General features: G+C 38.9%; 1 protein-coding gene across 7 annotated transcripts in view; it reads right to left on the minus strand.

Annotated features, from left to right (window-relative positions):
* Positions 1–27,776, minus strand: part of TENM3 (teneurin transmembrane protein 3) — a 319,443-nt gene that overhangs the window by 4,585 nt on the left and 287,082 nt on the right. For all 7 annotated transcript variants that reach the window (XM_062575783.1, XM_062575781.1, XM_062575778.1 and 4 more), the window contains 5 exons: positions 11,792–11,967; positions 11,080–11,315; positions 6,346–6,642; positions 3,529–5,140; positions 797–927 (listed from right to left, as the gene is read on the minus strand). In XM_062575783.1, coding sequence (XP_062431767.1) covers positions 797–927; positions 3,529–5,140; positions 6,346–6,642; positions 11,080–11,315; positions 11,792–11,967 — 2,452 coding nt within the window. The remainder of the gene's footprint in view (positions 1–796; positions 928–3,528; positions 5,141–6,345; positions 6,643–11,079; positions 11,316–11,791; positions 11,968–27,776) is intronic.

Consider the following 27,776-nt stretch of genomic DNA (forward strand, 5'->3'; position numbering starts at 1 on the left):
TGTTTATGACTCATGATGGGATTACCCATTTAACTGTCTCTTAACATTTCTTAACTGAGAATTCTGGGATTTTAGATGGTGTAGACCTCTGAATAAGCTGGATTTGTAAACAGCATTTTCTTAAACAGTAGTTTTGGATTTTAATCTTTACATTTATTTCTTCTATCATTAAAAACCATAGCAGGCTTTCTGGATATCAGTTGATTCTTTTTTTTTTCCTGCCCAAAGAACTTCATAAGCACTTGGAGTTCTGGTTTTATCTGGTTTTGTGTAATGTAATGGGTTTCACCTCAGGTAATTTCATTTTCAATATTTTATCTTTACATATAAAACATGGTTAATATTAAAGAGAAGTAAAACTGTAGTGGTGCCTGGTATGCATAATTTATATCACCTGTTCCTCTGTTTATTTCACAGTCTATTTTTTATTACAATGTTCACTTTCTGCCTTCAGGCAGAGTGTTAGTATAAATCCAATCTCTGTAGTTTCTGCCAGGAAACTTAGATATCTTAAAAGGGTCTTAAAGTTCTTTTCATTGATCATTGTCTTTCTGCACTGCTATTGCTGAAAGCAAACAAAATGTTTGTTTAAAATTGCACCTAACTTAGTAAATTCATAAGAAAAACACCATCTGTAATTTCCTAAATAACTTTTAAAATAGATAAAATTTAGAGGTTTGAAAAGCACTGTTCAGATTAAACTTAGCAAGTACACTCAGAATTATCTTGCCTATTAATTTATGAGTACAGAGGAACACTATATTGTTTGTTTTGTGTATTTAGTTTTGTTTCTTACTGGTATATCCTCCCATTGCTGGCTCTTCACAAGTTCATAAGAAGGTTCTGTTAAATCAAATTTGGGAACAGGGAAACCAGGAATGGCGTTGTGCAGGTGGAAGCCAAATGTCACGAGCCAGCTATTAACGTCTGAAAGAAAATTATACAAGAAGAAGAAAAAATATTAGTTTTATTCTGTATTTTGCAACTAATTTTTACCGTCTTTACATGAAATAACTTTTTGCATAGTTGTTTTTCTTCCATATCATTAAAATTATTCAACAGTCTTCCTTTTGATCTGTATGGGTTTAGATTTGTCCTACTGCTAGAATAGCCCACCTATGTAGTAACCAGAGTCTAAGCACTATTCCGTGAAAGAGTTGCATTAGGATCTTTTGAAAGGCATTGTGAGGCTCAGCAATTTTAAAGGCCTCAGTGACTTCCAGAACAAATACACGAGCGCAACTGAAATGAGATTTCTCCCTTATACAGCCTAATCTAATTAGGATTTCATGGTCAGGCTGAACTCTCTCTTTGTCCGTATTTCATCATCAGTACCTTAAAACAAAGTACTGCAGAGCACACTCTGTCCTTTGTTACATTTCTGTTACTGTAATCTCTTCAAACTACACCTGAAATAATACCTATACAGACAATTACCTTTTATATGATTTGGCAGACATTTTTATTGATTCAAGAGAAAGCCCCCCTCTTCAGGATGAAGCTACACTGATGAAATTAAAAACTAATAAAAATGTATTACAGTGGTGTCAGTAAGTAGACAGATATGATACTATATTAGTATTAAATAACATTATTTATGATATATTTTATGTTCTGTTAAAAAAACCTCAAGAATTACCAGCTAACTAAAGATTATTGGGCCGGAATGAGTGCTCTTCCTTACTAGTTTTCTGTCTTTCTAGCCTATCTTCACATATATAAAGCTTAGCAGAATTTGGCAGAGTACTTTTTATCAAGTCCAGTAATTTCCATTTAAGAAAAGCACAAGTATGTGGAAGAAGGAATGAAGTTTTTCCAAATGTTAAAAGAATAAAAAAAATACTTATTTTAAAATAGTTTCTAACCTTTCCAGATAAATGATAAGCCTCATTAAACTCTGGATCTAAAATTGCCCTCTAGCTAAATTAGTCATTGTAGCACTAGTGTTATATAAGCAGTCTGGGTCTACATATTCTATATATCAAAGGTGTTAAGAGCTAGAACTGTATTTTAAGGGTAATTTTTGAACTGACTATATCATCTTCATTGTCACAAAGAATCTGATTGCAACTATATCCCCTAGAGCACATGCTGCTAGGAGAGGGCAGATTCAAGGGTCTGCTGTCAGCCTTATTCCCAGGAAGCCTGTTAGCAACTCTGTTAAAAGGTGCTGTGTGTTAAATTAATGCAAACTCACTTGATTCCCAATATGCTTCTCTGAGGGACAGTCTCACAACTCATTTCTAAGTGGAGCTGAGCCCCTCCTATAGTCTGGCACTGTCTATGTAAAAAAGTTCAGATTATTTGCACCTATTCAAATATAGGAATTCAAGTTTATCTGATTCAACCATGCCTTTTTCAAGAACTTCTGCTGATGTTCAGTCAGACTTTTCTGTATTTAGATTAGTGGAAAACAATGTATATTGCTAATTTTAGATCAACAAAAGCATACAGGTTCCCGAACAACTCAGTTATATCCAAGTGGCACCTTAGCAGCTTTTTATTGCCAAAAGAAATTCTTAATCCTTTTCCTATATTCTGTTCCTCCTTCCCTGCTCCTGACTTTGTGCGCCTCTCTCTCAGCTAGTTTGCCTTAGCAACCTTGCAAAAACTTATCCTGGCAAGTATCAGTCAACTTCCAGTGAATATTTTCTGCCCTGTTACTGAGCTAACTTGCACCACAGAAAGCCCCCTCCTGCCCTTACTACCTTACACTCTCATTTTTTTCTGTGTTTGGTCTTTTTGAGCTGAGAAGATGCAGTCTTTACTGCACAGCAGCCCAGATCCATGAAGAAGCCTGACTCTAATCGAAAGGTAAGGAAGTTCTCATGAGTGGTCCTGAGAAGTTTTTACTCTTGTGCTTGCTCTAGGAGCCTATTTTTTTCATTATAAAAACACCTGGATGCATAACAACATTCCAAAGAGAACACAGGACGCCTCTTTCCTTTCTCAAGATGCTCTGAATTATCTTTTGGGGTCAATGGTCTAATATTAGAGCACCATGAGGGCAATGTAGACATATGAGCAGATCTCCTAGTACAGTTACCTAAACGAAAAAGCTAAATATGGGCTGTGGCTTTCAATCTCATACTGGTACCTAAATCAATGACTAAAGCTACAGGCAATTTTGACACACCTTTTATTTTCAAGATCCCCCATTTACTATTTTACCATTTCTGATCAGCATGTTTACTGTGGTTAATTTGACTGTTAGGTGCCAAATGCTTCCTCATAAGGAATTTTTCCAAATGATATATTTAGATACCCCTCCAAAATTGTGAATTCCAGTCTAAATCGGTAATCTGTAAGTCCAGCATCCCCAGGTTAAAATCACTTTGTTGCTGTTCCAAAATGCCAAGTACTTTCCTGAAGAATAATCTTCCCTGAGAGTTTCTCCACTAACTGTTCCCAGACAGTATTCTTAGCCTGTAACTAACTCACATGATCAGAGTCCAGGTTATGAGATCACAGAAAGACAGATTTAGAGCAAGTGGGAACAGTCTTGCAATTTAAGTAACCTTCATTTACCTGTGATATAGTCCTTCACATCATGTATCTTACTGGCTGGGTTGTTATTTCTAAACATGTACAAATTAAAAGGAGCTGGATCATTCCCAATTCTTCTCCAGATTTCAATATCAGGTGTTGTCCATCGGCCTGCCATTATATCATAATCTCTTTCTCCAAAGTGGACTAACTTAGTCAGTGGGTCATACAAGCCTCCATGGAAGCCTATAATCAGCTGAAAGTCAAGGTTAGAGTCAAAGTAGATCTCTCCGTAAGCAGTGTATTGAATTTGCTTAAGCAAGAGACCATTGCTACTAAAAACAGCCAGTGGTGTCCCTGTATTGTCAGATGCAATGTAAAACTCATCTCCACTGCTAATTTCCATGGCAAAAAGATGTCCTTGCAGGTCATAATAGAGAGATGTGATTTCAGAACTTGAGTGGTTGTATACATGAGTTATCCTGGTTGGATAAGTGAGGTCTGCATAAAAAAACTGGAGATGCTGTCCAAGGCTAGTTTTACTGGAAACTCGTCGTCCAAGTCCATCATAACGGTAAATCACTGTCCACCCACTGCCTTTGCTATAAACTCTAGTGAGAAGGCCCTTTGAACTGTACTCAAAGATTTCCGTACCCCTCTGACGCAGGAATCCATCTTCATCTAATCGATATTGAACATCACCTAGTCGAGTTATTCTGTCTCTCAGGTCATAGCGGAGTGGCGTCAAACGGGCGCTGTTACTGGGGTTAAGTAGATGGAGGTTGCCATTCAGGTCATAGTTGTATCGCCACATTATTTTTTCATTTAGATAAACTGTCTGGAGTTGACCATCTACATCATATTCATAAGCATACTTTGTGGTGTTGGCAAATGGCCCAATCTTAATTTCTCTTTTTGTCACTCGTCCCATGTTATCATACTGAATTGTAATCCAATACATTAATGACCTAAATATTTCATACTGAATTTCCTTGATGCGGCCATGTGCATCAAAGTGTTTTGTGTAAGTCATTACAGCTGTAGAAATGATCTGGTTAATATCATAATATATAACTCCAAATTTTCCAAACTGTTCAACTTTACCAGAGATATCATCAAACTGGTACAGATCAATAGGCAATGGGGTTTCATTGATGACACCTTGCATGCTAGTCACTCTGAAGCTATTGTCATAGCTGTAGTCAAATCGGGCATTTACCATCCCATCCTCACTGAAGCGGAAAATCTGTCTGTCAATCAGTGGGCCAATCTGCCTGTATCTAATGGTGCAGATAAAACCATCACTTTGGAGGTTTACTGTTTTCAGGACTCCCGCTGTCTCATCATAAGTAAAACTAACTCTTGTACTATCATATAAAATTTCTGAGAGCCTGGTCTGCCGTCTGTACTTGAATAATACTCTTCGGCTCGTCCCCAGGAAAGCAGTTTGAAGGAGCTGTCCTTCTTCATTGTAGTCCATTATAACCGAAGCATTACTTTCAGGGGGGTTGTAGATATTCCGGTAATAGCCGATGGAGCGAATAGTCTGCATGGTATGACGAGCAACACTAGGCATAGTGACAGCAGAAAGCCGATCCAACAAATCGTATTCAAAGATATACTGCCGTTGGCTATGAAGCAGAAGAACCATTGACTGAAAATTAAGAACAGGTTTTTACCATGTGACAAATGGTGGAGTATCACCCCCTGCCCCCACCACACACACATACTGACACTATTTCTTGACAAAAATGCGACATTCCCACTTGAGAAAATTATCTCCTCTTTAATTGAGTTATCCTTGACCTTGCATGTTGTTAACATCTCCCTGCCTAATTTACTTGGATGCTTAATTGCAAGGGGTTCTGTAATTAGTGGTTCCACATTCATAATTTGCTACTTGTTATGACTGTATCACTCTTTTATCAAGCACTCACAGCTAAACAGCAGATTGTCAATGGATTCAGATAAGTCATGTTTAATGTGGGAAGAAGCAAAACTGTCTTAGAGCCATTAACTCACAAGGAGAACAACATATGGGACATACAATTTCTCCCCTACAATTAGAGATAATTTTGAACAATTTGAGTAGCCTGAGATCCCTGAATACTGCATTCTTGTTCTGTAAGTGTTTAAGATACGGGCAGAACAATTGTTTGATTATTTACATCAAAAGGAGCTACTTGGAATTATTCTGTCATTTTTTCTGATGCGTGGCTATTGTGAATCATAGGTCTTGATTAAATTATGTTAGCAATGACTAGTAAACAATATTTGCTGAACAACAGATTCAACAGAAATATATTTAAACCTCAGAAAGAAATGCATTCTGTTTCTGCGTAGTAAGCCTGAGATCTCACAAGGGCAATTTTCACAGATATTTCAGCAAGGAGAGCTATCATTCTGCAGTTGTTATATATAAAAATTTCTGATCTTTTGCCTATCATTTAATTCTGTGCTGCAACATGCAGCAAGTATATACTGATAGCTGTAAATATTTAGAAACAAGAAGTCTTCTTTGTAGCCCCCCCCCCCAAAAAAAAAGTGAAGAGCTTACAAACAAGTAATTTTCAACTGAATTACACCACAGAGATCTAATTCCTGTACCTTGTTTTAGGTGTTAACATGAAAGCTAAATACGGATGCTGCTTGTTAGCTTGTGGCCTAAATAATTTAGAAAGTCATAAATTCCTAGAAATTAGCTAAGGCTTGGTTATATACCTGTTGTATAAAACATTCCCACATGAATCTTATTGTTACTTAAAATAAATGAAATGTGCTTGTATTGTACTCAGCAGTCAGATGCGGCATAATTTTAGCACATTCAGAGCATTTTTTTAAAACTTGAGTACTCTTTACCTTTTCCAAATATGTATAACTCCACGTTTTCCCATCAGCAAACACTCTAGATACTATCCTTCCCTGACCATCATACTCTATTTTTTCGCTCGTGGTGCCACGCTGTATGCTGCCTATTTGCCCTGTGGATGAATAGGTAATGTTGACAGCCATCAGCTTGCTGCTTGGCAGCCACAGCGTCGGGTGCCCTGACGTGTCGTAGGCAATTCTCAGCAGAAATTTACGGTGGTCATCGTAGATCTTTTCCGTCTTTGTGGTTCGATCGAAGTCAACCGAAAGGAGGTTTCTGCCATTAACCTTTGAAAACAAACAAATGACACAATAAATCATGCTATTTAAACACTAGCCACCTATTATTTCCACAAAGTGCCGGCTATTCTTTAAATACCATTTACAGTGATTGATTGGCTGTGTGGGTAAATTAATTTAGCAACTTCTTGATATAAATGTGAGGCACTACATTAGCATCTATTTTAAAAGGTTTCATTACATGAAGAGATGGCCCAGAATTTGGTGCAATTTGTGTTCTTTCTTGATGCTTAGTGTACCGATAAGAAAATACTGAAAGATATACACTGTAATAAATGGTGCCATTTACGAGGACAAACTCCTTATTTTGGAAGAAGCGTGAAACATATATACATATATAGCAAATTATTGTTAAAGCATATTCCCAGCAACTGCTTGTCCATGGATAACACGGATAACTAATATTTTTCAATGCTATATCTTGCTAACATATGGGAAACTGAAGACAAATGGACATACAGCTATGTTTATTATGGATTTTTTTAAAAATTCCCTTTTCTAAGTACTTAAAAGCAATAGAAGAGATGCATACATTACAAAGAGGTGAAGAGAGATGGCCAAACAACAGTTAGAAAAGAACAAGAAAAAATCCTTCTGTCATTTTTCTGATCAGCACATCTGTTAACATTTTTCAGGACTGCATGTTCAAAAATCCATATACTGTGGACTTTAGCGCTTATACCCTGAGGCCAATGAGCTTCTAAAAGATCAATGTAAATTAGATTCTTCATTATTGGTAAAAAGGGTATTAAAGTGCTAGTGATGGGTCATAGGGAAATCTGAAAAAAACTCCAGATGCTCAAATTTGCTTTTAAACGTGTGTGTGTGTTTGTGTACACAAATACATATTTAAAATATACAGGATGTATTTTTAATAACCTATATTTTAATATATATCTTAATTATTTTTCTTGACTTGCTCTTTTTATATGAGATCACTGGTATAAAAACAATCTGTATTATCAATTTCAGAACAAAAATCATGCTTTCATGAAAATATTTTTAGTAAGGAACACAGTCTAGCAGATGCAGACTAGTTATTTTACATATTCAGTGTGCCAGCAAATGTTTTTTAAATATACTTTGAAAAATTAATGCTACAAGGCTGATTCTAATAGTAGTTTAAACTTAAATGCGAAACATTCCTATTCCCTTCCCTTTCTGTTGTTTTGAGAACTTTTTTAACATTTAAATTTGGATCATTTGCCTAAACTCACTCGTCTGTATTCAATCTTCTTTAGCTCAGGCTTTTATTTCTCAGTCTCTCCTACACATGCCTGCACTCATCTCTCTCTCTCTCCCTGCACGTTTTTGTTTCTCTGAATTCTCTCCTCCCTTTCTCTCTATCCTCCCTTCCTTATTTCACATCGAATTATGCTTTTTATTAATTTCCTTGTCTACCTCTCAGGCTCAGAAACTGCAGTGAGAACAGGCACTGCTGATTTCTGAATTGGCAGGGAGGGAAGGGTGGTCTCGTGGTCAAGGCAGACGTCCACGCAGTCGCGGTTCATTTCTTGGCTAAGCACATCCTTCCGGCGTAAACTGCTGCAAACTACTTGATCGCTCTGTCTCGCTGCCTTATCTGCTGAACGGGATAACAGCATCCCTTGCCTTCGCACCGTCCGTCTGTACGGCCGGGGTAAAGAGCAGGATAATACGGGAAACGAACTGCTGCTTTCTACAGCCAGAGTCACGCTCCCAAATGCTGCCGATGGAGCTCCAGCATTCAGATGCCTGAGCTTTTGCTGAAATCGGCTGTGCTCGCATAACCTTATACTACAGGCGGCAGTTAAAGTAAGAAAAAAAGTTTTGGTGGTTCGTTGGACAGTATGGGACTGGACTATCATATGGCAGCTAAAGTACTGCCGTCAACTGAAGCGCCGATTGAAGGTTAACAGTACATCTCCTACCGAAATGCTGCTACAGCAAAACTTAGATGTTTTTACTGGGTCTGAGACAATACTCCAAATATATTCAATACCTCTGGGCTTTACTATGGTAAAAATAGTAATTCAGGAAACTTTCACCAAATAGACACTTAATAACACAAGACTGAGCCCCTGACAGTCCCTAAGTACTGTCCTGCTACATTTTAGTAATTAATGTGTCCATCTGTCTTGCTCTCCAGTTCTCCCTCACAGTGGCTCACTGAGAAGCATGAAATCGTACTGTGATATTACTGTAGGAATCACACCCCCATTAGGGGTTGGGCTGTAGTGCTGTGCCTTAGAGAGCTTCAAGAGGCGGCGTGAGAATCGGGAGCCCCCACCGAGCTCGGAGCACGCCGGGCCTCAGGAGGAGGCAGCGCAACCTCTCCCAGGGAGCTCCCTCGGGGCAGATTTACAGCCCTTGAGATGAAGCTCACAGCGGTTCCTTGATTTAAGAACCTTGTGACTAAGAGTCTTGTCTGGCCTCAGTACAAACGCCCCTGAAAGTCTTTCATGTAGAGGACTGCCAGAATCTCTGCCAAAGACTAGCTCACGGAACAAATGTACAGCTCCAGGGCCAAAACAGCTTGTAGAACAAACACGAAACAAAACTGAACAGAAGTAAGAGTGAGACAGAGGCGTGCTGAGTGAATATAGTATATTAATATACACTGTATCTTAATTCATTCTGTTTTAGTTTACTTGCTCTTTTTTATATATAAACTGGTGAAATAACAGGTCATTCACTTCTTTATGAAGACTATTAGTAGTGGGTAAAATTAATGCAAGATAGAAAATCCAAGAGATCACCATGGAATGTATTTTGTGGTGTCACATATCATGCATATAATGCAGTAACAATCATACATATGCGTACATTTACTGGCAATACATTTTGTCACTGGGTTTGTCTACATCTGTCTTTGCAGCAAAATGTTATTGACATATCTGTAGATGGAATGATGAGCTAATTTACTCATTTTTTTCGGTTCTTGTGTTCTCACTACTTTCCTCCATCCCTCCGCAACAACATTTTTGTCATGTGTTCCTATATAACCCAGTTTCAAAAAAAACTCAAAAAAACAACAAAAAAAAAACTTCCATTTTTTTCCTTTGGTGCCAAGTTTCTTCTCTCTTTGAGGCACTTTTCCCTTACTAGCCAATATTCTCCTCCTGCCCTACTTCTCCCATATGTATATATGCTTTTAATTACTACTATTTTATCTTAATTTATAACCTTTCACTTTCTCCCTCTCTCTTGTTAAATCTCTCTTTTCTGCTGTTCTTTCTTCTTAACTCTTTCAAGTTAGAGTTGTGCATGATGTTTCTCCTACCTCCTTTGTACCTGAATGTCAAAATTTTGCTTCACTTTTTAGAACTGGACTCATGGAGAGTTCTTTCACTGCCAAAACCAAAATGTCATTGGTATGGTTATTTTACTTTTTATTCCTTCATGTATGAGTTGGCAGATGTATTATCCCACCTTGCTGTGTAATGAAATGGCTATGAACCAGAACCACAAGGATGAGCACTGTAAGCGTGACTTCTCTATTTCTCGACCTTATCCATACAAAACTGTTGCCAACACTATGCACTGTTCTTAAGCAGCAGCCATTGCACATAATCATTCTTCCTTCTTGGGGAAAAAAAAACAAAAGAACAAAAAACCAAAACAGCTCTTGCAGAGCAAGTGAGAGAGAGGAATATAAGATGCATGACAGCATTTCCTCCCTTTTTGTCCCAGAGGAAGATTGAAAATGGCACATTACTTCTTACAAGTCAAGAGGAGCCATCTGAAATTACTTACCTTTATTCGATATACCACCTATGCCTTATTTTAAAGAACTGGGTTCAGTTCTAATAGTAAGTCAGACCCCTGCTGTGGTCTTGAAATGGTCTCCTGGCAACCCAATTTTAAATGCTTAATCTCTGTTGTCTTTACCAAATGGCTGTCATAAATCATAGTTTGCTTGCTACTTACATTTCACCCACTATATAGGAATAAGAAATGCCAACAAAACGGTAAAGACATATGTTAGAGGAATATGCTGTAAGCATATACACACGCACACAAATTTAAACTCTTTCTACCAGAAATAAGTATTGCTACAACTTTAATCCAAAATAAAAAGAAAAATCCTACGACAGTGCTAACTCGTGGTAGAATAATTTAAAAAAGGTTCTAAATGCTATCTTCAAATGTGTGAATTCAGTACTCAAAAAAGCGAAGGAAAGCAGAAAAAGAATCTTTTTATATTGATTCGTTACAATGCATTCCAAGCTAAAAACAATGGTTTACAGTCCACCGAAGACAGCAATAAATAAGGAAAAACAGCCAATAAATGAAATAATACAAATAACTACTTCCAACTCTTGAGTAAGCTTATCTACGGTTAATAGTCTGTGGTTGCTGGATGGCAATACCTATAATAACACATTTCCACATCCTCTCCCTTACTCTGAATACCATAGCTATCACACAGGCTCGTGCACTTACCCTAAGCTTTCGGCCAAACACGTTGACCTTTCCCTGGGCTTGCTCTTTTCGGAACCGCCACTCCACCAAGTTCTGCCCGTTTTCACCTGGGAGAGTCATGTTTCGCTTCGCTACCGTTGGATTGGCGGTCCCAGCCAGCACGTGCGGTTCCGTCTGATAGTGGGAATCCAGGCCGCTGGCGTACAGGATTCTGAGCGAGCCGTCATAACCGATCTGGTAGCTATTTCTCAGCTGGTCTGAAAATGCAAAAAAAAAAAAAAAAAAAATCCAGAGAAACGCACATTACCTACAGGGGTTAAAAGTCTGCCTATTTTCCCTGCACTCCTTACACCATAAAGCTCAGATCTCACTTTACACCGTTTCTATACCTATTTCCCTTTCAATCCCTCGCTGTTTTTTTCAGATTCCCTTCTTATGTGAAGTAGGTATTCTGACTAATTCCAACAGCAGCTTACAAAAGCTTTTTGGGTAGAACACATAGTTAATTGTATTTTCATTTTATCGCCTTTCTCTGAATGTTTTTGTATATGCATAAAAACATATATTGTATGTAAAAACATACATATATATATATATATGTATGTATTTCACTCCCTCTCCCAAACTCCATGCCTCTAAAATGGCTGTCTAAGGCATCTAACTGGAGCTTGTTATAGCGTAAGAGAACATTTTTCAGTTTAGTATCTGCTGAGGAATCTTTTGTTTACAGTACCTTGAACCATAGTATAGAACGAATCAATTGATGATAAATTGGAAGTGATGCTGACATCTTCCTCTCTGCTGGATGATTCGATATCCACTGTAATGGCTCTTTCCATTTCTCCATGAAGGTTAGTGACAACTCCAGTTGGGAATGTAACGTTTGTTAGGCGGCCCTCGCTATCATAGCTATAAAAAAGAAGTCCAAAAATGATACATAGCAGGAACAAATTGCTTTCATTTACCAGCAAAATTAACAAAAATATCAGCTACTCATATTGTTAGGGCACGTTTGCTTTTGTGCACAGGATAGGCACAGCAACGACTTCAAAGGTGCTTTGAAGTAGTCAAAAGACTGTTTAACATATAGGAGCCTCAGTGGTGATAGCAAGAGTAAACAGATGGATCTTCAGCGCTGCATATTATTCTTTGAAGTGTGACCAAGATCCTGCTGCACATCTAATTTGCCATTTCAAAGGGAACATATTTGTTGGTGCTAAATTCCGTAGCATTCTGTACTCGCTCCCTATTATCGGACTAGATTTTGCTGGTATTGTAGGAATCCTCAAAATTTTTCATAGAAAGGGTATCTTAACAGATTGTCTCTTGGGCCCTGCCTGTTCCATGATTATGCAGACCACCTGCCCTCCTGTTCTGAGTGCTTCACACCCCACGTATTATAAGGAGGAAAAATCTCGGGTAATATTTAATCCCCTTAAGCTGTCTGTACCTGGAAGTCAGAACAGCTAGCATATATAATTAGTTAGCTGCTTGTGGATCACAGTTGGAGAACTGTGGCATAAACCAGACAGGAAATGTTTTTTCTGACTCCACTGACATTTCTTTAAACCCAGTAACTATATATTCATTAAGGTATGAATAGATATACATAATTTCTCTAATGCAAGTAGACTTAGGACTTCTAAAGCATGTCTTTTTCCATTGCTGTGGTAGGTATACTCCAGCTGTTAATACCACTGATGTGATGTGTACAGCTCCGTATATATGAAAGAAACAAGACAGCGAAAGCTAACCCAATTTGAAGTGCATGCCATCAGTAGAGGGACTTTCTGAGAGCCAAGTTAAGTATCCAAGGAATGAGATGGTACTTCCCCGATATATTTCAAATGCAGGCTCAAGATCATGCTCAAATCCAAATATGCAGTATAGTCACGGTATACAATGTGAGGCTAGCTTCAGATCATAGAACTGCTTTTAAGATTAGATCTACAAGTACTACAGCCTGAATTCATCAGCTTTTGCATTGAATTGGGGCTCCTAGGTTAGAAGTACAGTCTCCCTCTATCTGCAGTGGAAAGATGAAGGTACTTAAGAGGGTGATTTGGCGTATCTAAAGCCTCTCTGCTCTCAGTTTTCTGGCCCTCTAGTAGGAAGCTAAAGGAAGCTACAGTCTCCTAAGTAACTGCAATATTACCCTGCAGATCCACAAAGTGCACTAGACACTTCATACTTTTAACAATTACCATCAAAATTGCTCTTTCAGAAAGAGAAAAAAAAGCATATGATTGAGGTTACAGAAACTATTTTTGAATTGAGAGAATTAATTCCAAATAGTTTTAACCCACAATACACTAACTTTCTGTGAACATCATGAGTTCTGCACAGGATTGCTGTAACTGAAAAGATTAGGTTAAGAACTGTTTTTTCTAGTTTGCTTACTCTGTAGATTTGACAGCTTTTTGCATATAGCCATTTTCATCCTTTTACCACAGTCAATCTCCTTTGTTTATACTTAGCAACAGGAGAAAAAAAAGAATGTTTAAAAATAAGAAACCATGCTGCAAGCTGGTGAAAGCAAGTGGGGAAACTTATTTCTTGAAACTAAGTACTTTTGAAGATAATAGGCTTTCTTTCAGTGTGTTTCTGCCCCTAATTTTGGCTCTTTTCACACGTTGGCCATGGCAAGCTGAGATACAATATTTCCACAAGAAACTGAAACAAACATGCCAGCATTCCTCGTGCATGAATTCGCCCGCTATCCTGTTAATCACCTGATGTCTTACTCTTCAGTTCCATAACTTATTTTCTTTTCATGCATAACTTCCTTTTCAGCTCCTGGGGAACATGTATTCTCCAATTAGTATCTTTTTTTTTTAGAGCATAATGTTTGAAGATGGTATTTGCTCAGATTATCTTATTGGGAATTATTTACTTACATCCTTTGATTCCAGTAGCCAAGTACCGTTTTTCATTTCAGTCAGTGCCTAGTAAAGCCACAGAAGGTAGGACTTCTCCGCCAGACCTTTTCACCCTTTGAATCATGATATTTCTGAGAAATTAATTATCATATTTCTAAGTACAATGCTTGAGTGAATTAGAAAACACCACACGCTTCCCCACATCAGTAGTATTCAGGCTAACTCCCTTTTGTGGTACAGTGAGTGGCTTCACTACAGTATGCATCTCTGAACATTGCTATTCTTGTTTTATGCATATGGTTCACGAACTGCTACACAAGTCGATGAAAGCACATCAGGAGCCTGAGATAAGCAGCTAATATTACTAATATTGCTACACTGGGGAAGAGTTTGAAGATCAGCAAAAAAATTCACACTACATGTTCATGTTCTTAAAAAGACAAGACTTTAAAGCTAGAAGACCCTTGCAAGCCACAATTGCTTGGCTCAGGCTTCCTAGTGCAGGGAGAAAACATGAATGAGATGTGGAAGGTAAGAATAGGATCTCTCATACTTTTATAACCAGGAATAAAAAGGAGAGAAATAGGTCTTTCTGCAATTTACTGCATATTCCATTTTATGATGGATTGTAATGTCTATGTCCTTCATTTTGTACACAGCGCAGCAAACTAAACTTACTCCATACTTGATATCTTTTTGCCGACAATGAAAGACTTATCAATGCTAAACATAGCAACATCACTCATACCTTTGGGCATTCCTATGCCATTTTTCTTATTACATCCAAATATCCTTGCATGCTGCTGCCAAGGTGAATTTATTCATCTGAGATTGTCAGTTTTAGACTGAGAGATGTCCTTTATCTGTCTAGTGTTCTAATATTGAAATTGCCCTAAAAGAAATGTGATCTGAAGTCTAGAGGGCAAACACCTGTATTTGGCATTTCACAGCCTCTTTGATCTCTTCATCCAAACACAAGCAGAAGCACACAAGTTACTGCTGAGCCCTCTGATCTTTCTCAAATACACCAGGCTCCACAGCAAAGCCATGCAACCAATCCCACCTATTCCCCATGAGCAGGCTGCATATGAAACTTTTCAAGAACATACTTGTCTAATGGGTGCTACCCGATGTCCGTACATCCTATAAACCCTATTCCATTCACATTAACATAATGCTCTTCGCATTTGGTCAATAGCTACAGCAGACAACAGTAGGGGAAAGGCCACTGCTGCCACCACGAGCTGAATTTCCCCATTTTATCAAATACTTTTTTTTTTTGCTCAGGATGCTCTGCCACTGCTGGCTAGCTTTCCCCCTCTACAGTGAGAAATGCTGAGTTAATTATTAGCAGCTTCCCAGACATACAACCTTTTGGTCTTTACCTGCTCTTCTTCCTTGTTTTTAATTACAGTCCTTCCAAGACCATTTTCTGTTCTGGTCCATGTAGGACACTTTTCACTTTGCAGTGGTAACTTCTTGGTAATCACTGTCACAGATGGGCACACCCTACATTCTGTATTTCTGACTTGTCTCTCACATGAATCATATCTTAGTTTGGAGCACATTTAGCTCAATCCCAACTTGCATTATCTAATATTTTGTATCAAAGTTACTTCAACCTAAAATAGGGCACTATGGAACTGAGGTATATAGCAATGCTTGCTGCTAAAGCCAATTGTGGAGTTATGATTGACAGTGTTTTTCCACAAACCTCTGCAGCATATTCCCTTAAGAAAATAATTTCCTTTTTCTTTGACTGCTGTAAACATGTCAGGTTTAAGGGCAAGGCACGCTGGTTCCTGTGCATTTCAGATAACAAGACACGCAATTGAAATTAATGTTATATATTTATCTGAAGACTAGTTATGGATTATACCATTTGTTGGGATACTATATTGGAGAAATGAGGCATGAATGCATTTCATAATATAGCCACGTGTAATTTTGACAGTAGAATGAAAAGCACTGTTACGTACTCACTGAACGTGTATCAGGCATTTCCTTTATGCATCTCTAATTACCAGAAGTGGATAGAAATTTATGGAGCATTACCCCACCCTATTTCAAGTTATTCATAGGAAGCCTTACCCATCAAGATGCTGCTCAGTGGCAGGGGAGAACAGAAGGTTCAGAGTTCATTTTCAGAAGTGCAGTGTGCTGTTGTTTATTGTTTATAATCACAATGTTGACACGTACTGAAAATCTGTCCTAACCTGGCAATAAAACGTCTCATTCAGCTTGTCAAGGCCATAAAGTTCACATTTACATAAAGGACTATTTGGTCTTCAACACTAAAGAAGGTTTGCCAGTTTCCAAATATATTCTTTTCATTGTATTCAACCTCCCCGAAACCTCTAGAAGTTTAGACCTTCCCAAATAGGTCAGTCACAGATTGAAAATTACTGTAAAGAGAAACTAAAGTCATCACCACAGGTCACATTGCTCACTCACAAAATACTTATCTCACCGATCAAAAGGAAATGCAAATATTGCCCATATTGCATCACTTCACTGGGAAGAGGCCTATTCTCCACTCTGGAAAATAAGGAGCTCTAGTTCTGACCATCTTAATCCTTATGGGGGTTTTTGGAGGATCTTAACTCTAGCATTATGAAATTCCTGTTCTCAGGGCAGCTTTGCTCATTTTGATCTGCATTTGTAGTTTCTCTTCATCTGAGTGATCCTGCTAAGAATGAACGGGAAAATCATCAGGAGGCACGGATGGAAAAAGATCTCTCTTTTTTCTTTTTGCTTTTATTCTTTTAGTCACACTGAAATACTTACTTCAGTGGATCCTTAACTATTTGTTTATAACCTATCGTCTTCAAAACAATATTAATTGAAATATCATATGCAAGTATTCCTTTATTTGCACACTCTTTTAGATCTTAAAAAAGTATGACTTATTACTTGCAAATTCACAGTACAAATGTATCCAGAAGCCAAAAATATTAAACTGTAACTTCCTTTTAAGATCTAACAAATTGTAAAAATTGAACCATAAACAATTAGATAGCTGTATGTCTTGTTATTATTGTTCATCTTTTCTTTTACTTAACAAGAATGAAACAAAACTGTCATAAATGACAATTAGATGTAATTTTCAGGCTTGTAAAATATGGCAAGTAGTTTGATTTTTTTAAAAACTTGCCTACTGTCTTATAAGGTTAGCATTTTTCCTTTGTTCTAATCTGCAGTATTGTTAAACACGAGAGGAAATAAAAATCAATATTCTAACCAGTCTTACAAAATTTTAAACAAGTGAAAAAAAATGCCCCCCCCCCAAAAAAAAAAAAAAAAAAAAAAAAAAGCAAAGCTGTGCTTAGCTTAAAGAAAATAGTGGCTGTATAGGAATCACAGAAAATAGGCCTACGGGTGATTTTTAGAAAGACCTAAAGTAAACTGCAGCCTCCACTCTAGTTCTGGAGCAGGCTTTTTCTGCTTATGGAACCCAGGCAGAAAATGCCATCTCACAAAAATACTGAGACTGGAAGAGCATTAAAGATCTGCTACATATCAGCTAAATTTTTCTGTCTTTCTCAACTAAGAGTGTCAGAAAAGTCAAGCTTAAATTCAAGCAACTGGTCAACTTTTCTAGTCCCTTTATCTGATGGCAGTCTTCCATGAAGGAAGGGCCTTGATCCGGTTTTCATCTGTGATAGTCTTATGCAGCTATTTGCACAGCTGGCTAAATAATTCAGGTAATGTTCCTTTATAGTACCAAAGTGGTCAGGATGAATTTTCAGTTCACGTTTAATGAAGAAATTTCCTCAGCTTGGAAGTGATTGACAATTTCTCTTTTCCCCTTCTTGTGTTGTAACTACGGCTTTTGAGGCTTTTTTGTGTGTGCCTATTTTGTCATAACGTTAAAAGGATAGTTTTCAGTCTTCTTTTGTAAACTGGTATCCAATTCACTAGACACGTGAGCAGTTCACCTAAATAGGCCACTCTTGACAGCTATAACTCACCTGCAAAACAACAGGCACACTCTAAGCGCAAATCGCTGCAGCAAATGCATCTGTTGGAAAGATGCTCGGAGAAATGAATCAACACCTTCCCCCGCGATAGCTCTCGCTTCCATACGGAGAAGTTTTCGATGCTCGTTTTTCACGCCATTGCCCGGCACTGGAAAGAGGCGCGAGCCCTGCGCCCGTGCCCCGCTGAGCGGGACCTCCTCCGCCCCCTAATCCCCCAGCCACTTCCAGAGACGGGCAGTTCGGCAGAACAGTCCTTTGCGCTGGAAGCAGCAATACTGTGAATTTATCATTGGCGGCCACTTTACCTTCCACCAGAAGAGTGCCACACTTTCCAATTCGGCGCCTACCCTCGTCGCCGTCATCCTGCAGCGCGCTGCTTGCTGCGGTGGGGCCACGGCGACTCGAGGCCGACTTCACAGGCTCTGGCCTTGCCAAGAGGAGACTGAGTGACAGCAGTCAGCCTGGTAGCCAGGTTTTTTTATCTCCAAGACCCCAGCCCTCACCTCCCTTCCTTTTCACCACCCCACTTACAGAGTGTTTGCTGTGCTTTGGTTTTGCTGGGGCATGCAGCGCGCGAGCGCTGGCCCTGCAGCACCTGCCCGCGCCCCGTTTTCTTTTAATCTCAGGGCTCCCTCCGGCCGCCACTGTGCTTCTGCGTCACTTTTTCTCCGCCTTTTTAACCCAGCTAGTACTGCACAAATGAACTGTGAGCCTTGTCCATACAAAGAGCAGGGTATGGCCGTTAAAATGCAGGAAATGGTGGCGCATGCCCTGTATGACGGAGCCTCACTTGCTTTAAGGTCCAGTTACGCTATCAGAGCTGTGCAAAGCGCTTTGCTAAAGAAAAGGGCGTAAGGCTGGGCTGTCTGGCCAGACATCTTGCTTACAGAGAAAGCTGCAGTGTTGCTTTCCTCCAACCTGCCCCCAATCTTTTTTTTTTCTTCACTTTGAAAGGTAAAAGCTGCGTTACCATGTTTTTACGGAGTTGTAACAATGTTAACATAATAAACATGTAAATTGCCATATATTTGCAAAATGAAAATAAAATTATATGGGAATATTTTCGTTCTATTAGGACTATATTAAAAATAAAACAAAGCAGGATTTCCCAAGATGATAAAAATATTGTTTACAATAACATTCTTATTCCTGTGAAGCACAAATCCTACACAGCCAGTGCAAGTTGCAGAAGTGGTAGACTGTCCTCTTTTTTTGGGGGAGAGTTAGGTAGGACCTTCCAGTCGCATGCAATCCTAGGACCCTTTAGGCTTCCCAAGGAGCGGATCAGTCCGGTCTCCTTGTGGACACCCTCCTCTACCCAATACCACTTTCATGAAAACAGCAGCAACCTGATTATCACAGTAAGCTCAAATTAATTCAAGTTAATAAATGGCCAGTTCACATCAACGAATTCACAACTGATTACAGACAGGCATAAGCCTTTTGACTGTGGAAATACAGTTTCCTTTGGAAAAAAGGCTCTCTGCAGTGGCGAAGCGTGGTGGTGCTCATAGGTGCCGGGCAGCGGCTCCTGAGGAGGAGGAGGAGGAGGAGGAGGAGGACAGAACCGGAGGGCTGATGCCATACCAGTTCACTCCAGAGAGGAGTTTCCTGCAGGCAGCCCATAAAGGAGAAATGTGAAAGAAAAAACAGACAGACACAAGGTACAGAAGAATTGGTAAAAATGGCCGAATTGGTAAAAATGGCCAAAGATCAGTTGCAGAGCTGAGGGGAAGATGAGTAAAATAATGACATCAAGGGAGACCAGGTCTCTTGCTGAGGCTTGAAAACAAGGACTGTATTTGAATATAGAGTAGTTGAAAAATAGCCTTTTTTTCTCGTTGGAACTTGGAGTTCATCTTTACCACTCGCTGCACCAGGATGTCAGCAAAAGGCGTGTAAAGGAGGGAGAGAACTAGTTGGACACAGTCTTGCTATCTTTAGCTTGACAAGGAAATTAACACAGGACAAAAATATTAGCAGGGGAACAACTGCACAAATGGTATTACTAAGTTCCTGATAAAGCTGGAAGTGAAATGGATACCTTCAGAAGGCTAAGCAGAGTTGAACTGGATTGACAGCGCAGGACATTTATGCCATTAGAAAGAACTATCCTATTCTTTTTCCTAAACTATCCTTGCTTCTAAGTGCTCTCCTAAACCACACAGACATTACACCCTGATCTGCTTGATAAAAATCAAAGCATTTCTTCATTTCCCATACCTGCAAGATGTAATAATTTCGATGTGTATCTTCAGGGTTGCTATTCTGGTATTATTGCCTATTCACCGGTTTCTCATTTCTACTTTTATTACTTAGCCTAGTTCTAAGGACTAGGAACTATAAACACTGAAGAACCAAGAAAACAGGAGTGAGTGTCTAACAAGATATATTATTGGTATCTGAGCAATCAGGTGACAAGCTAAAGTTCTCTAAAGATTTCACATTGACACCTAATGGTATCCATTAATGGATTACTTTTAACAAGCTTTGTTCAAGCAGGATGAGTCTGAAACGGCAAATTTGTGTGTTCTGCTGTCAGCATAATTCTTACAAGACTGAAATTACTATAGTGTGTTTTATTAAAATTATGAAGCTTACTGTAAAGTTAGTATTCCAGTTTAGAAAATTACAAAATCAGAAACATAGTTCTCAGTAGAAAGTTGAATCTATTTAATAATTCATCTAAAGGAGAAATGGAGTACACAGGGACAACAAAAGCACAACTGACACAAATCTCTCCTCAAAATCTGGTTTTTAGATGAAACATGGTTACACGTGTGTAGTACTGATGTAATTAAGGGAAGGTTCCTGCTTTAAAAGACACGTGTGTGACATTCTTCAGCTTTTACTGGCATCCACAAATCAAACACATCAGCTGCCTATTTTTCCAAAAGGATTCCCTTGGGTAGGGGGGATCTTTAGCTCATTTGAATAGAGGGAGGTGCTTTAATCACTTTTGTGGTCAGCCCTGTCTCCATGGGACCATAAGAAAGGGCGCGAGAAAATGATACCTACTCGAGTTTTAATCTGTGCCACATTGAGTGGAGCCGAAACACCAAAACTTGACTAACAGAGAACCAGTTAGTCTCTCAAATGTACTTTAAGGGAGCAATATACGTATTGCATGCTGGATTCAGATAGGCAATATGGATAAAGGGACAAGTATGAAAGTATTGGATATCCTGGAACATATCCCTAAAATTTTTCCAAAAAAAAAAAAGGAAGAGGAGAGGAAAGGGAGAGGGTTAAGAATGGAGAGAATACGCCCAATCTTGCTTGAGTAAATATGAGAAGACTAGAGACATTGTACTTGTAAGTGATGATTTGCAAGCAAAAGCCCATGTGTGATGACACAAAAGTCAATGCAGGAATAGGAAAATCAGCTGAACAAAACTGACTTAATGAGTATGGTTAATTACTTTAGAGCCAGTATATTTTGGACTGATGAAACAATAACCAAAAAAAGCAGTAACAGTAAAAACAGCAATGGTAAGAGCAGGAGGTGATTCTGTGGCTGCTAATGTAGAAGAATAAAAATACCTAAAAAGCACCATGATACCAAGGACATTCATAGAAATATTCCTTAGAGCTGCTTAAAAAAAAAAAAAAACAAAAAAAAAACAAAAAAAAAAAAACAAAAAAAAAAACAAAAAAAAACCAAACCCAATTTTGTACAAAGTTCTGGTATTTGTCAGAAAACAAATTCAAATTAGAACAAAAGCCAAAAAATGCAAGAAAAAGCAGCTAGGAATTTTTAGAGATTCAAATTACTGAAACACAAATGTGATACAAAAATGAACAAAAGCAGAAAGACAAATGTTACAGTAAGTACTACAGAAATATAAATTATGAAAACTGAATTGTGAACATCTTAATACACAGTAATTATCCAAGTGAATTGACACCACTGTTAGGAGATTTTTTTATCTGACCAAAATCAAATACTTGTCATTATCTGAATTAAAACTTTCAATAGAATTTCCTTAGAATTTTTACAGAATTCTCCACAAGAAATGCATTAAGAAGGAGGGAGGGAAAAGCCCTGCTAACTATCGTTGGTTATCGTCTAGTCCAACCCCCCTTCTCTAGCAGGGTCACCTAGAGCGCGTTGCCCAGGATTGTGTCCAGAGAGCTCTTGAGTATCTCCAAGGAAGGAGATGCCACAAGTTCTGTCTGGGCAGCTCGCTCCAGTGCTCAGTCACCCTCGCAGTAAGGAAGTTTTCCTTATATTCATGAGGAACTTCCTGTGTTTCAGCTTGTGCCCGTTGCCTCTCATCCTGTCTCTGGGCACCACTGAGAAGAGTCTGGCTCCATCCTCTGTACATCCTCCCTTCAGATACTTACATACCCTCTCTGATTTCTGCCTTGGAAAGGAGAATTGAGCAGCAGAGGGAGAAAGGGAACGAGAAGACAAATGAGCTCAGGACATGAAGTGCCTGGGGAAGCACTGGACAGACTGTCAGGAGATACCAGAGGGGACTGAGAAGAAATGCACCTCTGGGAAAGGAAAAGGCAAGGAGCCAAGCATGCCTTTGACAAATGACAGAGGAACAAAGGAAGAAGCAAGAAGAGAGAGGTAAGAAAGTAAAAAAACATAGGAGGGGAAAAAGGTCTGGAGAGCCAGAAAGCAAGATGGAAGAAAGGCAGTAAAACTGCGAAGATGAAGCACCTTGGTTTGGATCAGTTCTGTGCCTGCTGATACTGCTCCTAAATAGGGAGAGAGGTAAGAGGAAAAAAGACGGAAAAAAAGATAAACAGTTGTCAAGGGAATTAGCTCATGCTAAAGGAGCAAAGCTGAACTCCTTGGTTTAGCTAAAGGGATGAGAGAAAGCCAATGGTGAGCACGGCTAGTCCGTACTCTCCGTAGAAGCTCAGCAAGCGAGGAGTATTTACGAGTTCATTTTAAGCGTCTAGCTCCAGCAATGGCATAGCACAACAGCAACCAGCAACCGCAGCGGACAGGGACCTGCTGGGCAGCAGGCCCACGATTCGCCCGGAAGGCTTCCCACCACCGTCACCACGGAAAGCAGTTACGGTACAAGCTGAATGGCAGCGGTACAGACGTTACGCACCTTGGACACTTTCTGAGGTCTGGCAACTTCCAGGAACAAATTCTGAATTCTGAAATAACCCTGGTCAAGGGGTTTAGCGTAATTCCTGGCTGCTTTGCAGAATGGCGCCTTAAACTGCTGGTCAGTTTAAGTAGAATGAATATAAGTAATAGGGGCTTTTTCTGGAATAATTTACCCTCTCAAGCATCCTTAAACAGTTAGCAGGGAGCTTTTAAACCATTCTCAGCTAAATTGAAAGTGCCTGGCAAACGCTGCCACGTCAGGGCATCCGCAGAGATCGGACGTCCCGGGCGGTGGTGGCAGGGGGCTCCTGACACCAAAAAGCAGGTTGCACAGGGGCATTTCAGGCCTTTTCATGAGTTCACTCCTGATACGAACCTTTTTCAGTGATGCACCAAAATCTCAGGTCCAGGTAAAATACTTATCCCTTTTGCATACCTCTGTAGGTGAAAGCAGAAGGGGAACTGCTGCACCAAAATTATATAACGCAGGCTACCTAAACTGTTTCACTCCCCAAATGTTCCTATATATATAATTAGTTTAACTTCTACTATATAACAGCTTTACGAGGCAAGATCTGTTTAAATGCCAGGTTACATAATACATAGTGACAGTTATTAATTTCCTTTCCAGCTCAGATATCTGGTGATTTTATAGCAACAGAAGGTGATTAGGCTTATTATTCTTATATCTTGTTGAATATTATAATTTCATTATAAACTCTAGCTGGATGATTTTAGATTCATATGGCTCAACTGTATATATTTTCATTCCTTTTCAGAGATGCTCTGTTACCATCTGTTTTTATTCAGCTAGTTTTTGGATCTTTATTAACAGATTATAGTTAATACAAATTTTAGTCATAATATTTTAAAAAAGTAGATAGTCTTGAAAGTCTGAATTTTGATCAGCAGACTATAATCCATGCTGGAATAAAGATACTAAAAAAACTGAAATCCCTAAACAAATGCATGGTGTGAATAAACAGATGATTTAATAACCCAAATAATTCAAATTGGTAGTTATTTTTACTATAAAAAATGCAAAATAATAAAAACAAAGACTTCTTGTATGCCAGTTCTTCCCTTCTTCAGGCAAAGTGGATAAATTTTAGATTCTTAGCCTCCAGACTAAATAAAATAAAAAGGTAACTTTGTTTTGGATCTGATGCTAGTGTGATTTAGTTTGGGGGAAAAAAACATGAAAAGCAGCAAATCCAAATGCTTTCATATGTGTCTGAGCAGATGGACAGATCCTCATTGCCACTGTTGTACTAGAATTTTTTTTGAAGACTTCCTCTTCTCACCAAAAAAAATATTATAAGTAAAAAAAAATAGTTTTCTTAGCTCTCCTTCCAAATCACTAAGAACTCAACTAAGTTCTTTGGATCCACGCTCCAGTTGTATAAGCAGATTTGTGCAGGAGAACACTTACGGAAGCTATTACTGAATTAGCCCCAAAGACTGATCTTTCCATTACTAGAAATGTAGTATTTTTACTTTCATTTAACTCTTGCCATTTAAACAGACATATGACAAACAAAGGGTGAAACAATCCAGCCATAATCAGAGCTGTTAGAAAAATTACATTTCTGATCTATTGGAAAGCCTAACAACTGTTTTAATCCTGAGTTGAAAGTATAATTCAGATGGAATATAAGTTCTGTCCCTCTCCCAAAACATTTTGATAATATGAGTAAATACAATGAACTAAATAAAATGCATAAACAAATAAAATTGAACTCCTAAATTGAAAGAAAATATATCTAGCAATGAAATCAAAATATTTTGTTATTACAAAAGTAGAACAAGCAAGTGAGAGCAATTTCTTTCCTACTTTCTTATTTCTTTATATGACTGTTGCTCTAGGGAAAACTTTTAGTTTTAGTTTAGTCAGCCCACCCTACTGAAAAAAAGCAATATGCAAAGGTTGGGACCAAGAGACACGTGCATGCGTGTGTACCGTGCCCCACTACACAGACCCTCATACTATACTCTCGGTTTCCATTTTGGCAACAGTTGGCAGAAGCTGATGCCCCTGGAAACCAAGCAGAAGTCAGATTTACTATTATAAATCACCAGTACTGAAAAGCTAAGTCACAACAATGTTTACTGATTTGAGAATAAAAGGTGCCAAAACAGTCTTGGTTATATCTATTTTATCTTCAAAAGGGAAATACACAGACACAAATTTAATAGTATAGAGATTTTGTGTATGTTTTTAAGAGTGGCAAGAAATATAACACAGGGCCTTTTTGCTCACTCTCTGTAGCTTTACATAAGCAGTGCAAATTCTTAGTTTTGCTATTCACTTGCACAGAACATTATAGAAAACGTGGCTGGAAGGGACCTCGAGAGGTCATACGGTCCAACCCCTACCCCACGGCAAGATCAGCTACACAACCCAAGTCAGTGCTGAAAGAAGTCTCATCTGGTCTTAAAGATGGCCTGTGGAGGCCAAGGGGTCACTGCTGCGGTCTGTCTGCTCCAGGGCTCCAATACCTTTGCAGTCAAAGTTTTTCCAACTGTCTAATCTGAATCTTCCTTGTTGCAATTAAACAGATTACTTCTTCACCATGGATACGGAGAGGGGATTAATACTGTTGCTTCTGCAGAAGCCTTATGTACTTGCAAGTTCTGGGTGAGTAAAATTGCTTAGTTTTCTCCGTGATTATTTCAGTTTGGGAATTCTAATGAATTCTAATTCGTCTTATTGTTTAGGAGCTGCATAAACAGCAGCTTGGAAATAGCACTAATACTTACTGAGAGGAATGGTCTGCCCTTTCTCTGTGTCAAAGCACGAGGGCTCTCCGTAAGCCAGCTGGACATACCTACCGCGGACCAGGAAGTCTGCATGAGAGCAGATCAGATGTGAAAGAAGTCTACTAACAGACTCAGTAAATAACTACGTACTTCATGACACACAGTACCCTAAATCTTTCCTATGATGAAAAATACAGGCCTACAAACCACTTAATAGTGAATATAATATCCACTTTTTCGTGATCACGCAGAAGCCATTAAGATAATGTTCAGGAGCCATCAGCTACGTCTGCAATGCACGCAGTAGGCACACAAAAACTACAAGCAACGTGTTGAGAAATTACTGCTCTGATTAAAACTCTGGGTTTGCAGTTATCCAGCATGAACGCCAGCATGATTTAAGGTGCCTGCTGTACCCAGCAGATGCCTTGATTTCAGTAAGAGACTTCACTGTCCCCCAAATTGACCGCCTTACCCAACGTGCATGTTAGGAACAAGTGTTTTTGTGCGTCACAGTTAACAGTGAATTTGCTCTCTGTGGGAATGTATGGCTGTTCACGGCCCATCTGAAGCTGTGCTTTGGTCTCCCGGCGCAGACGACATGCCTGACTCATGCCAACGAAAACACCCTCCCTCCTGGCTGAGCAGTCTCTTGTTTCTCTGTGCATCCTCACTGGCTTCTTGTCCTCTTGGCAGGACCTAAAAAGATATGCAGTGGTGCACAAACGCACAGTTAAATATTACAGGCGTGCGCTAATGCTTTGGTAATGTGCCCACAACCGAAGCTCTGCCAACTTACAGATTATTGTAAGAATACCTTAAAATTGGCAGCAATGCTCTTCCACCTGCTGCCTTTGTTAGGGATCAGGTTTTCTAACCGTCTCTCCACTCGAGGACACAATGTGCAGTGAAGCAGCACTTGCTGCTCTCCTGTCTCTGATGGGCTCACGCAAAGGTGGGAGAGCAGATACAGGTGCTCAGAGCCTTCCTGCATCCTGCCTCAGCCAAATGTGTCCTGACACAAATGTGAAGTTATCTCAGAACACAGATGTTTGGCTTTGCGGCCACTGCTTGACACCAGCACTTTATTTTCTTTATCATGTGTGTTGAATTGAAAGCTTTTTTTAGGCCCTGACCTTGGCAGCAGTTGCTACTGCATTTCATCATAAAGATAGCAGAGAAGAAAGAAAAAAGAAAAAAAAAAAAAGAATAGAAAAGAAGAGAGACTGGCTGGATTTTCATGATGCCCTTTGTAATGCTGAATATCTCAACTGAGGCCCCTCTAACACTTTTACTTATCATACTAACTCTGTGTCTTCCACTTTCTCATAGGCACATTTTACATGACTTTAGCATCCTCCTTTGATGCAGTTTAAAAACAGAATTATTTTCCAATTGATAGAAATGATTGAAAAAAATGTGTTAATTCCCCCCCCCCCCTTTTTTTTTGAAATAAATTGTTTATGTTTTAAGCTGCCTTTTAATCAAATCTTGCTTGGTATACCAATTTGTACTTCAGTTTATTCTGGGGATGAAGTTGCCTATAAAGAAACATCTAAATTCTCGGATTCTACTAGTTTATATATAAACGGTCATGACCTTCCTTGGTCGATGTAATCGAGGATTCTGTAAAACATTTTGCTAATCTGTCTGTTATGAACAGATGCTGACAACTCAATGATTGTAACAGTGGGTACAGCAATTCAGTTAAAAGACTTTTCTGAGGTTAGTAAAATTATAAGTACTGCTTGTTCTCTAATATCTCTCACTGTTGTGCTCTTCTCTGTATGCTACACTGACTGTTGGTGGTCTCTGTGCTTTTAATTTCTTCCTACAGGAATGACATTTCTCCCCATGGCCCATATTTCCTTTTTTTTCCGAGTTTCATCTTACTGTCCTTTCCTGGGGGTTCATCTCTGTGAAAGCTTGCCATGTCATCCATGAGATCTTCCTTGCATATTCTCTACTCAATGAAATACCACCTTTTATAACTCAAAAAAAAAAAAAAAAATCCATTCAGCC

Source organism: Rhea pennata, chromosome 4, assembly GCF_028389875.1.
Source record: "Rhea pennata isolate bPtePen1 chromosome 4, bPtePen1.pri, whole genome shotgun sequence".
NCBI classification, from domain to species: Eukaryota; Metazoa; Chordata; class Aves; order Rheiformes; family Rheidae; genus Rhea; species Rhea pennata.